The sequence below is a fragment of the Chiloscyllium plagiosum genome, unplaced genomic scaffold (genome assembly GCF_037043375.1).
Source record: "Chiloscyllium plagiosum isolate Xiang-an unplaced genomic scaffold, Cpla_swu_hap1 HiC_scaffold_35, whole genome shotgun sequence".
In the NCBI taxonomy this organism is placed as follows: domain Eukaryota; kingdom Metazoa; phylum Chordata; class Chondrichthyes; order Orectolobiformes; family Hemiscylliidae; genus Chiloscyllium; species Chiloscyllium plagiosum.
The window spans coordinates 46,677,343-46,688,414 of record NW_028270173.1 but is presented as its reverse complement, the minus strand read 5'-3'; the positions used below and the strand labels follow the sequence as shown (position 1 = coordinate 46,688,414).

General features: G+C 48.6%; 1 protein-coding gene across 1 annotated transcript; it reads left to right on the top strand.

Moving 5' to 3' along the window:
* Nucleotides 1–5,757: 5,757 nt before the first annotated feature.
* Nucleotides 5,758–10,293, top strand: LOC148140769 (uncharacterized). Its single transcript, XM_087979030.1, is given in 2 exon segments — nucleotides 5,758–7,435; nucleotides 8,403–10,293. Coding segments are annotated over 2 exon segments (3,474 nt in total). The 5' UTR covers nucleotides 5,758–5,806; the 3' UTR covers nucleotides 10,248–10,293.
* The last annotated feature ends 779 nt before the right edge of the window (nucleotides 10,294–11,072 follow it).

Sequence of the window (11,072 nt, the reverse complement as noted above, 5' to 3'; positions counted from 1 at the left end):
CAGTCAGTCACCTGAGTCGGGAATTGAACCCGGGTCTCTGGTGCTGTGAGGCAGCAGTGCTAACCACTGTGCCACCGTGCCGCCCACTGCCACCGTGCTGCCCACCTCGCAACCTCCTTCTCTTTAACGAAAACAGCCTCAAGTCCCTCAGCCTTTCCTCATAAGACCTTCCCTCCATACCAGGCAACATCCTAATAAATCTCCTCTGCACCCATTCCAAAGCTTCCACATCCTTCTTATAATGCGGTGAACAGAACTGTACACAATACTCCAAGTATGGCTGCACTAGAGTTTTGGACAGCTGTAGCATAACCTCATGGTTTCGGAACTCGATCCCTCTATTAATAAAAGCTAAAACACTGTATGCCTTCTTAACAACCCTGTCAACCTGGGTGGAAACTTTCAAGGATCTGTGTACCTGGACATCGAGATCTCTCTGCTCATCTACACTACCAATAATCTTACCATTAGCCCAGTACTTTGCATTCTGGTTACTCCGACCAAAGTGAATCACCTCACACTTGCCCACATTAGGCTCCATTCACTGTCTCTCAGCCCAGCTCTGCAGCTTATCTATGTCTCTCTGTAACCAACAACATCCTTCGTCACTATCCACAACTCCATCGATCTCGCTGTACATGACCCACTCCATTTACACCCATACATGTCTCTCTTGAACAGGATCCCCTCCATTACCCCTGACACTGGGATCTCTGAATATGAAACCCTCCATTAACACCCACACTGGGCTCTCTGTACATGACCCACTCCATTAATGCCCACACTGGGCTCTCTGTACATGACCCACCCCATTAACCCTGACACTGGGCTCTCTGTACATGATCCACACCATTAACCCTTCCACTGGGCTCTCTGTACATGGCCCACTCCATTAAGTCCACACTGGGCTCTCTGTACATGACCCATTCCATTAACCCCCACACTGGGCTCTCTGCACATGACCCACTCCATTAACCCCCACACTGGGCTCTCTGTACATGACCCACTCCATCAACCCTCACACTGGGCTCCCTGTACATTTCCCACCCAATTAACCCCCACACTGGAGTCTCTGTACATTACACACTCCGATAACGCCCACACTGGCCTTCCTGTACCCCACTCCATCAAATGCCACACTGGGCTCTCTATACATGATCCACCACATTAACCCCACAGTGGTCTCTCTGTCCATGACCCACGCCATTAACCCACACACTGGACTCTCTGTACATGACCCACTCCATTAACCCCCACACTGGACTCTCTGTACATGACCCACCCCATTAACCCCACACTGGGCTCTCTGTACATGACCCAATCAATTAACCCACACACTGGGCTCTCTGTACATGACCCACTACATTAACCCCCCCACTGGGCTCTTTGTATATGACCCACCCCATTAACCCTCACACTGGTCTCTCTGTACATTACCCACTCCATTAACCCCCACTCTGGGCTCAATGCACATGACCCACTACATTAACCCCCACACTGACCTCTCAGCACACGACCCACTCCATTTAACCGCACACTGGGCTCTCTGTACATGACCCACTACATTAAACCCCCACTGGGCTCTTTGTACATGACCCACCCCATTAACCCTCACACTGGTCTCTCTGTACATTACCCACTCCATTAACCCCCACTGGGCTCTCTGCACATGACCCACTACATTAACCCCCACACTGGGCTCTCTGCACATGACCCACTCCATTTAACCTCACACTGGGCTCCCTGGACAAAGAACATAGAACATTACATTACAGCGCCGACCTGTCATACCAATCTGAAGCCCATCTAACCTACACTATTCCATGTACATCCATATGCTTGTCCAATGACAACTTAAATGTACTTAAAGTTGGCGAATCTACTACCGTTGCAAGCAAAACATTCCATATTCTTACTACTCTCTGAGTAAAGAAACTACCTCTGACACCTGTCCTATATCTATCACCCCTCAATTTAAAGCTATGCCCCCTCATGCTCGCCATCCCTATACTTGGAAAAAGGCTCTACCTGTCCACCCTATCTACCCCTCTGATTATCTTATATGTCTCTATTAAGTCACCTCTCAACCTTCTTCTCTCCAATGAAAACAGCCTCAACACCCTCAGCCATTCCTCGAAAGACCTTCCCTCCATACCAGGCAACATCCTAGTAAATCTCCTCTGCACCCTTTCCAAAGCTTCCACATCCTTCTTATAATGCGGTGAACAGAACTGTACACAATACTCCAAGTATGGCTGCACTAGAGTTTTGGACAGCTGTAGCATAACCTCATAGTTTCGGAACTCGATCCCTCTATTAATAAAAGCTAAAACACTGTATGCCTTCTTAACAACCCTGTCAACCTGGGTGGAAACTTTCAAGGATCTGTGTACCTGGACATCGAGATCTCTCTGCTCATCTACACTACCAAGAATCTTATCATTAGCCCAGTACTTTGCATTCCGGTTACTCCAAGCAAAGTGAATCACCTCACACTTGCCCGCATTAGGCTCTATTTGCCATCTCTCAGCCCAGCTCTGCAGCTTATCGATGTCTCTCTGTAACCTACAACATCCTTCATCACTATCCACAACTCCACCGACCTCGCTGTACATGACCCAATCCATTTACCCCCATACATGGCTCTCTTGAACATGACCCACTCCATTAACCCCCACACTGGGCTCCCTGTACATGACCAACTCCATTAACCCCCACAATGGGTTCTCTGTACATGACCCACTCCATTATCCCCCACACTGGGCTCTCTGTACATGACCACTCCATTAACCCCCACACTGGGCTCTCTGTACATGACCCACTCCATTAACCCCCACACTTGGCTCTCTGTACATGACCCACTCCATTAACCCCCACACTGGGCTCCCTGTACATGACCAACTCCATTAACCCCCACAATGGGTTCTCTGTACATGACTCACTCCATTATCCCCCACACTGGACTCTCTGTACATGACCCATTCCATTAACCCCACACTGGGCTCCCTGGACATAGAACATAGAACATTACATTACAGCGCAGTACAGGCCCTTCGGCCCTCGATGTTGCCCTGACCTGTCATTCCAATCTGAAGCCCATCTAACCTATACTATTCCATGTACATCCATATGCTTGTCCAATGACAACTTAAATGTACTTAAAGTTGGCAAATCTACTACCGTTGCAAGCAAAATATTCCATACCCTTGCTACTCTCTGAGTAAAGAAACTATCTCTGACACCTGTCCTATATCTATCACCCCTCAATTTAAAGCTACTCCCCCCCCTGCCGTGCTCGCTGTCCCCATACTTGGAAAAAGGCTCTCCCTGTCCACCCTATCTAAACTTCTGATTATCTAATATGTCTCTATTAAGTCACCTCTCAACCTCCTTCTCTCTAACGAAAACAGCCTCAAGTCCCTCAGCCTTTCCTCATAAGACCATCCCTCCATACCAGGCAACATCCTAGTAAATCTCCTCTGTCCATTCCAAAGCTTCCACATCCTTCTTATAATGCGGTGACCAGAACTGTACACAATACTCCAAGTGCAGCCTCACCAGAGTTTTGGACAGCTGTAGCATAACCTCATGGTTCCGGAACTCGATCCCTCTATTAATAAAAACTAAAACACTGTATGCCTTCTTAACAACCTTTCAACCTGGGTGGCAACTTTCAAGGATCTGTGTACCTGGACACCGAGATCTCTCTGCTCACCTACACTACCAAGAATCTTACCAATAGCCCAGTACTTTGCATTCTGGTTACTCCGACCAAAATGAATCACACTTGCCCGCATTAGGCTCCATTCACTATCTCTCAGCCCAGCTCTGCAGCTTATCAATGTCTCTCTGTAACCTACAACATCCTTCGTCACTATCCACAACTCCATTGATCTCGCTGTACATGACCCACTCCATTTGCCCCCATACATGTCTCTCTTGAACATGATCCCCTCCATTACCCCTGACACTGGGATCTCTGAATATGACACCCTCCATTAACACCCACACTGGGCTCTCTGTACATGACCCACTCCATTAATGCCCACACTGGGCTCTCTGTACATGACCCACTCCATTAACCCCGACACTGGGCTCTCTGTACATGACCCACTCCATTAACCCCGACACTGGGCTCTCTGTACATGACCCACTCCATTAACCCCGACACTGGGCTCTCTGTACATGACCCACTCCATTAACCCCGACACTGGGCTCTCTGTACATGATCCACACCATTAACACCCCCCCCCCCCCCCCCCCGCCAACTGGGCTCTCTGTACATGACCCACTCCATGAACACCCACACTGGGCACTCTGGAAATGACCCACACCATTAACCCCCACACTGGGCTCTCCATACATGACCCACTCCATTAACCCCCCACACTGGGCACTCTGGAAATGACCCACACCATTAACCCCCACACTGGGCTCTCCATACATGACCAACTCCATTAACCCCCACACTGGGCTCTCTGTACATGACCCACTCTATTAACCCCCACACTGGGCTCTCTGTACATGACCCATCCCATCAACCCCCATACTGTGCTCTCTGTACATGACCCACTCCATTAACCCCCCACACTGGGCTCTCTGTACATGACCCACTCCATTAACCCACACACTGGCTCCCTGTACATGACCCACTCCATTAACCCTCACACTGGGTTCCCTGTACATGACCCACTCCATTAACCCCCACACTGGGTTCCCTGTACATGACCCACTCCATTAACCCCCACACTGGGCTCTCTGTACATGACCCACTCCATTAACCCCCCCACACTGGTCTCTCTGTACATGACCCACTCCATTAACCCACACACTGGCTCCTGTGGTGAAAGGGTTAAAATTATGTCCCAATACATGTGTGAATCTTATCATGAATATGTTACCGGAATGGAAGGTGTTGCTTAGTCTTGCCCTGTTGTTCGCATGAATATGTTGCCGGAATGGAATGTGTTGCTTATGGTGTTTATGCTACCAGCCTTGATAAGGAACAGACACTGTCAAACAGGATGTTGCAAGCTTAATTGGTTCCAGCTGAAACTCGTAAAGAGTCTTGCCCTGTTGTTCGCATGAATGTTTAGATCTCGAAAGAGTATATAAGCTGGGAAAGTCCCCAGTTCGGTAGAGTCTGCTCCAGGTTACGTTTAACCGCCGAGCGTGGGTTGTTGGCAACCGCTCTACGAGAACTGACGGCTCCCAGTTCCGGTAACATGTAGAGTGAGTATAAACCAGACCCGTTGTAAGTACGAGACCTGGTTGAGGCGACACTGCGGGGAATAAAATACTTATATTCTAGCAAACTCGTCTCTCAGTTCTTTTCTCCTGGTCTGTGTCAGACTACTCTCCTGCGAACCCGATCCTTGAGAATTTATAAAACATTTTGGCGTAGTCAGCAGGATCAATCGCAATTGGGGAGAGATTTTGATACAGAACAATGTTTGGGAAAAGGACTAAGAAACCAGAAGAACAAACTGTGGAGGTCCCAACTGTCCCGGGATGGCAGGGACCGTGGCATGACGTGGCAGTTTGTTTGAGGAATGGTGGGGGGCGACCGGAAAACTGGGAAGCCGAGGGCGTAGGAACCCCAGTGTCGCTGCTGTCTACCCTTGAGAGGATCCCAGTCCTGCCGAAGAACCCCTTGCCTGGGGTACAGCGGAGGATGTGGGCAAATGGTGGGGGGCGACCGGAAAACTGGGAAGCCGAGGGCGTAGGAACCCCAGTGTCGCTGCTGTCCACCCTTGAGAGGATCCCAGTCCTGCCGAAGAACCCCTTGCCTGGGGTACAGCGGAGGATGTGGGCAAATGGTGGGGGGCGACCGGAAAACTGGGAAGCCGAGGGCGTAGGAACCCCAGTGTCGCTGCTGTCCACCCTTGAGAAGATCTCAGTCCTGCCGAAGAACCCCTTGCCTGGGGTACAGCGGAGGATGTGGGCATGTGCGGCGGCTTGTAGACAACAGTCAGACAAGCGCCAAAAAGCTGAAGCAGAATTAGCCCTCCTGAAACATGAGCAGGGACTCAGTTCGGGAGATGCCTCTATGTTGAGGCAGGAAATTATGAAGTTAAAGGCTGAATTGACAGCATTAACTGAACTAGCAGGACGAATTATTATGTATCTGTCTGCTAAGAAACGGAAAGAGAAAAGGAAGGTCCCTCGAACCCCGGACCCAGTACAAGTACGGGCATTTGTAGCCCAGTTAAATAATGGGGATCGATGGGATATCGACCATTGGGACGGAAATATTTGGGGAGATTCAGATGATCAGTATGAAGATGACCCACCCGTACTCCAGGCTAAACCAGTAGTTAGGAGAAAACAAGTCCAGAGACGCCTCCCGGTGCAGCGGGAAGTAATGTTAGATGGGGAAGGGAATCCCATACGGAATGAACAGGGGGAGGCAATTATGCATGAATTACCGCGGGCTCAGCCTCCTGCGGAATTGGGATTTTGGTCCCGGAAATTGCCCCCGGCAGGGGAACGATACACCCCCTTTGAGAAACAATTGTTATCATGTTACTGGAGCTTGGTGGAAACTGAAGCTCTAACTATTGGACATGAAGTGATCATGAGAACAGCTATTCCTATCCTCCCGTGGGTACTCAGTGACCCCACTACCCACAGGATAGGAACCGCCCAAGAGAGCAGCATTATCAAATGGAAATGGTACGTGTCAGAAAGAGTGCGGACTGGACAAAAGGGAGTGTCAGTCCTGCATGAGCAAGTGGCGGAGGCCCCTGAGGAAGGGGAAAAGCGGTTTGAGGTGATTGAGTATAAAGAATCACCCGTCAAGATGGGCAAACGGTATGATGAACTGACCCTGGATGAACAAACCACGGCTTGGTTTGTAGATGGGTCAGCCCAATGGAAGGCAGGACAACGTAGATGGAAAGCTGCCGCTTTTAATCCGAAACAAGGTATAACCCTAGAAGAACTAGGCGAGGGGAAAAGTAGTCAGTGGGCAGAATTAAAAGCAGTACATATGGTGGTCATGCAAGCGGGGGTCATGGGAGTTTATTTGTTTTCTGACCCTTGGTCAGTGGTTAACGGCATGACACAATGGATGCCAACTTGGCAGGCCAATCAGTGGATGATCCAAAATAGGGAAGTATGGGGTAAACAGTTATGGGAAGATATTTGGGAAAAAGCTCAACACCTGGTTATATACATCACCCACGTAGATGCCCATACATCTCGAAATGATGTGGAAGCTCTACATAATCGATATGTGGATGGTATCGTCCGAACCATGAATGTGCAAAGGGGCACCTCAGTGGACCTAGCTAGATGGGCACACCTTAAGGCTGGGCACTGGGGAGTGCAAGGAACCTTGCAATGGGCTCGAGACCGAGGAATAGATCTTATGGTAGATGATGTTAAGACTGCAGTAAACCAGTGTGAGCAGTGTCAGCATCAACGGCAGGGAGTGCCCCAACATATGATGGGACATATACACCGAGGAGCGGGACCGGGACAGAGCTGGCAAATGGACTTTGTGGGTCCATTACCTTCCTCACAAGGATGTAACCATATATGTACAGCTGTGGACACTATGTCTGGGGTTTTGGTAGCCCATCCCTGTCGACATAACAACCAACAGGCTACCTTACGGTGTTTAGATTTGATCGAAAAATTTTATGGATTGCCCATACAGGTCCAGAGTGACAATGGCTCCCATTTCACAGGAGGGATGGTGAAGCAGTGGTGTCATGATAACCATGTGGAGTGGATTTATCACGTGCCCTACCATCCGCAAGCTGCGGGACTTATTGAACGAATGAACGGGCTTCTAAAATCCTCCCTGCGAAAGGCAGGAGGATGTAATAATTTAACAGGTTGGAAGAAACAATTGATTCGGGTAGTAAAGCAAATTAATAACCGCCCATTGGGAAACGGGGTGAGGCCCTTGAATCGGATGATACGGGTGTGTGATACCCCAAAGGCACAGCCTATTAAAATGTGGAAATTTGCTAAGGAAGCTAATATTCCCGTAAGGGCCACACCGGTTTCGGCTGGACTGGACTTACGAGCGTTAACTACACAGACTTTGGTCCAACAAAAAACCTACGGTGATTAAGACCGGATTAGGATTGATTTGTCCCCCTGGAACCTATGGGCATATCCTCCCGCGATCGGGATTGTCACTAAAGGGGATTGATGTAATGGCAGGAGTAATTGACGCGGACTACCAAGGAGAATTGGGAGTAGTCCTGGTCAACATCACATCTGAACCTTATGTGATACAGAAGGGAGACAGAATAGCACAATTAGTTATTAAACCATGTAACCTTACAACGGTGGAAGAGACGGGAGCTCCCGTTAAGGTTACTGAGCGTGGGACGGGGGGATTTGGGTCTACTGACACTAAGGGTGCCAAGGTATGGGTACGCCAGATAACTGGTCCCCCCAAACCGGCAGAGATCATAGCCCAAGGAAAAGACAGTCTGGTCACCATTATGTATCCTGGGGAATCAGTCTGGAGGAGTGTGCCAGCTCAGTCGTTGGTACCCTTATCGAAACAAAATGTAGGTTGGAAAATTAGTAGTGAGGAACGACAGCAAGATGATTTTAAGTGTGCGGCAAATCAATGGTGTACAATTTTAGATCTCACGAGTGATTGTCAAATGTATACTTGTGTACGATGTTATAAGGGGAGAAATGTAACTTTGATAACCCCTAACTGTACATTGATGTTGAATGCAACGGTGAATATGTGTCATTGGAATATAACCGCTCGTGAATGTGAAAGCTCAAACGGGACACGATGGAACATCACGACTGGAGATGAGGACATCTGGATCAGCAATGGAACAGTTATTCAAAACCGGACTCGAATGTTATGGCTGATCTTGGTGCGCCCTAACGTCTCTGACGCGCACCGCACACAGTTGGCTCCCATTATGTCAACTTGTCAGCAGATGGCCCAGGCAGTACTGCACACTGATGTTCACTGGCAGGTGCGGCTGCCGGCTATCCCAGAATGCCAACATAAGAGGAGGCGGCGTGCATGGTATGACACTCTACTGGGAGGTGCAGGAACTGTCATGGGTATCTCAAATGCTATTGACTCTGAGGTAACCCGTACTAAATTATCCAACACGGGACAAGCTACTTCACAAGGGCTGCACACCATTGGAAGATGGATGCCATCCGTAATGATGACTCAAGGAGAAACAGCTAAAATATTGATATAATCCCTGCAATGGGAACTAGATGTCTGGGGTGCCACCCAGGAACTGTTTGAGAACATTACAGCTCAGTTAAATTGGACTGCCTGTCATATTAACATGTTGCATGCACAGATGCAGAAAGAACGATTCTTGCGCACGGTAACATCCCCTAATGTACAAGCTTGGAGGGGAATATGGAATGTATCCGAGAAACTGTGGATGATGACACATCCAGAGAAAACATGGTGTAATACAACTATGTGTAGAGGATACTTTGTTACCATGAATGTAACCCACACTGTTACGGTCTGTCGATATTATGTATTACCAGTGATTACATCTTCTGGATATTATTTTCTGAAGACAAGGGAGCAGTGGTTTAGCCCAGATACCAATATTACCTATGATCTGTCCGCTTGTGAACAGACTGATCAGGGAAAAACTTGCCTACTGATGGACAGATATCGGGACCCTTGCTTGACTAAGGGAACGGCCCTGTGCGAATGGACTGTTGAAACTCCAAGGGACATGATGTGGCAGATTGGGCCACACACGCTCTGTGTGGCTACCAATAACCCACATCCTACGCTTCCCACAGTACCGTTCTCGGGATGCCTCTCAAATGTCTATCAGTGGCAATGGCAGAATCAGACCTATCTGTTAACCAATTATAGCAGTGCTCACCACTTTACCAAGGTGCAGTGGAAAGTGCTGATGAATCCTTGGAACATTTCCCTGGATCGGTTTAAGCGAGCATTGGACCGATCCGAGGAGCTTAAGCAGATATTACGAAAGCATCAAACCAATGTCACCAAGGTTACAGTGTCTACCTTTATACATGGACAGGAGGTAGTACACGCTGCCCATGTAGTGGAAGTAGAGTCAGCTCATCATTGGTGGGATATGTTGAGTGGTATGTCCTCCACTGCGGGGAAGTTCCTATTCCCACCCTTATCGATCCTGGTAGGAGTCCTGGTGATCGAAACATGCTGTAATATCCTGACTTGCTTGTATATTTGGCGTGTACGTAGACGCTTGTTGGAAAAAATATATATGGGCATGATGTAACACATGTATTGGGCCAATCAGTGGAATGTGGTGAAAGGGTTAAAATTATGTCCCAATACATGTGTGAATGTTATCATGAATATGTTACCGGAATGGAAGGTGTTGCTTAGTCTTGCCCTGTTGTTCGCATGAATATGTTGCCGGAATGGAATGTGTTGCTTATGGTGTTTATGCTACCGGCCTTGATAAGGAACAGACACTGTCAAACAGGATGTTGCAAGCTTAATTGGTTCCAGCTGAAACTCGTAAAGAGTCTTGCCCTGTTGTTCGCATGAATGTTTAGATCTCGAAAGAGTATATAAGCTGGGAAAGTCCCCAGTTCGGTAGAGTCTGTTCCGGGTTACGTTTAACCGCCGAGCATGTGTTGTTGGCAACCGCTCTACGAGAACTGACGGCTCCCAGTTCCGGTAACATGTAGAGTGAGTATAAACCAGACCCGTTGTAAGTACGAGACCTGGTTGAGGCGACACTGTGGGGAATAAAATACTTATATTCTAGCAAACTCGTCTCTCAGTTCTTTTCTCCTGGTCTGTGTCAGACTACTCTCCTGCGAACCCGATCCTTGAGAATTTATAAAACAGCTCCCTGTACATGACCCACTCCATTAACCCTCACACTGGGTTCCCTGTACATGACCCACTCCATTAACCCCCACACTGGGCTCTCTATACATGACCAACTCCATTAACCCCCACACTGGGCTCTCTGTACATGACCCACTCTATTAACCCCCACACTGGGCTCTCTGTACATGACCCATCCCATCAACCCCCACACTGGGCTCTCTGTACATGACCCACTCCATTATCCCCCACACTGTGCTCT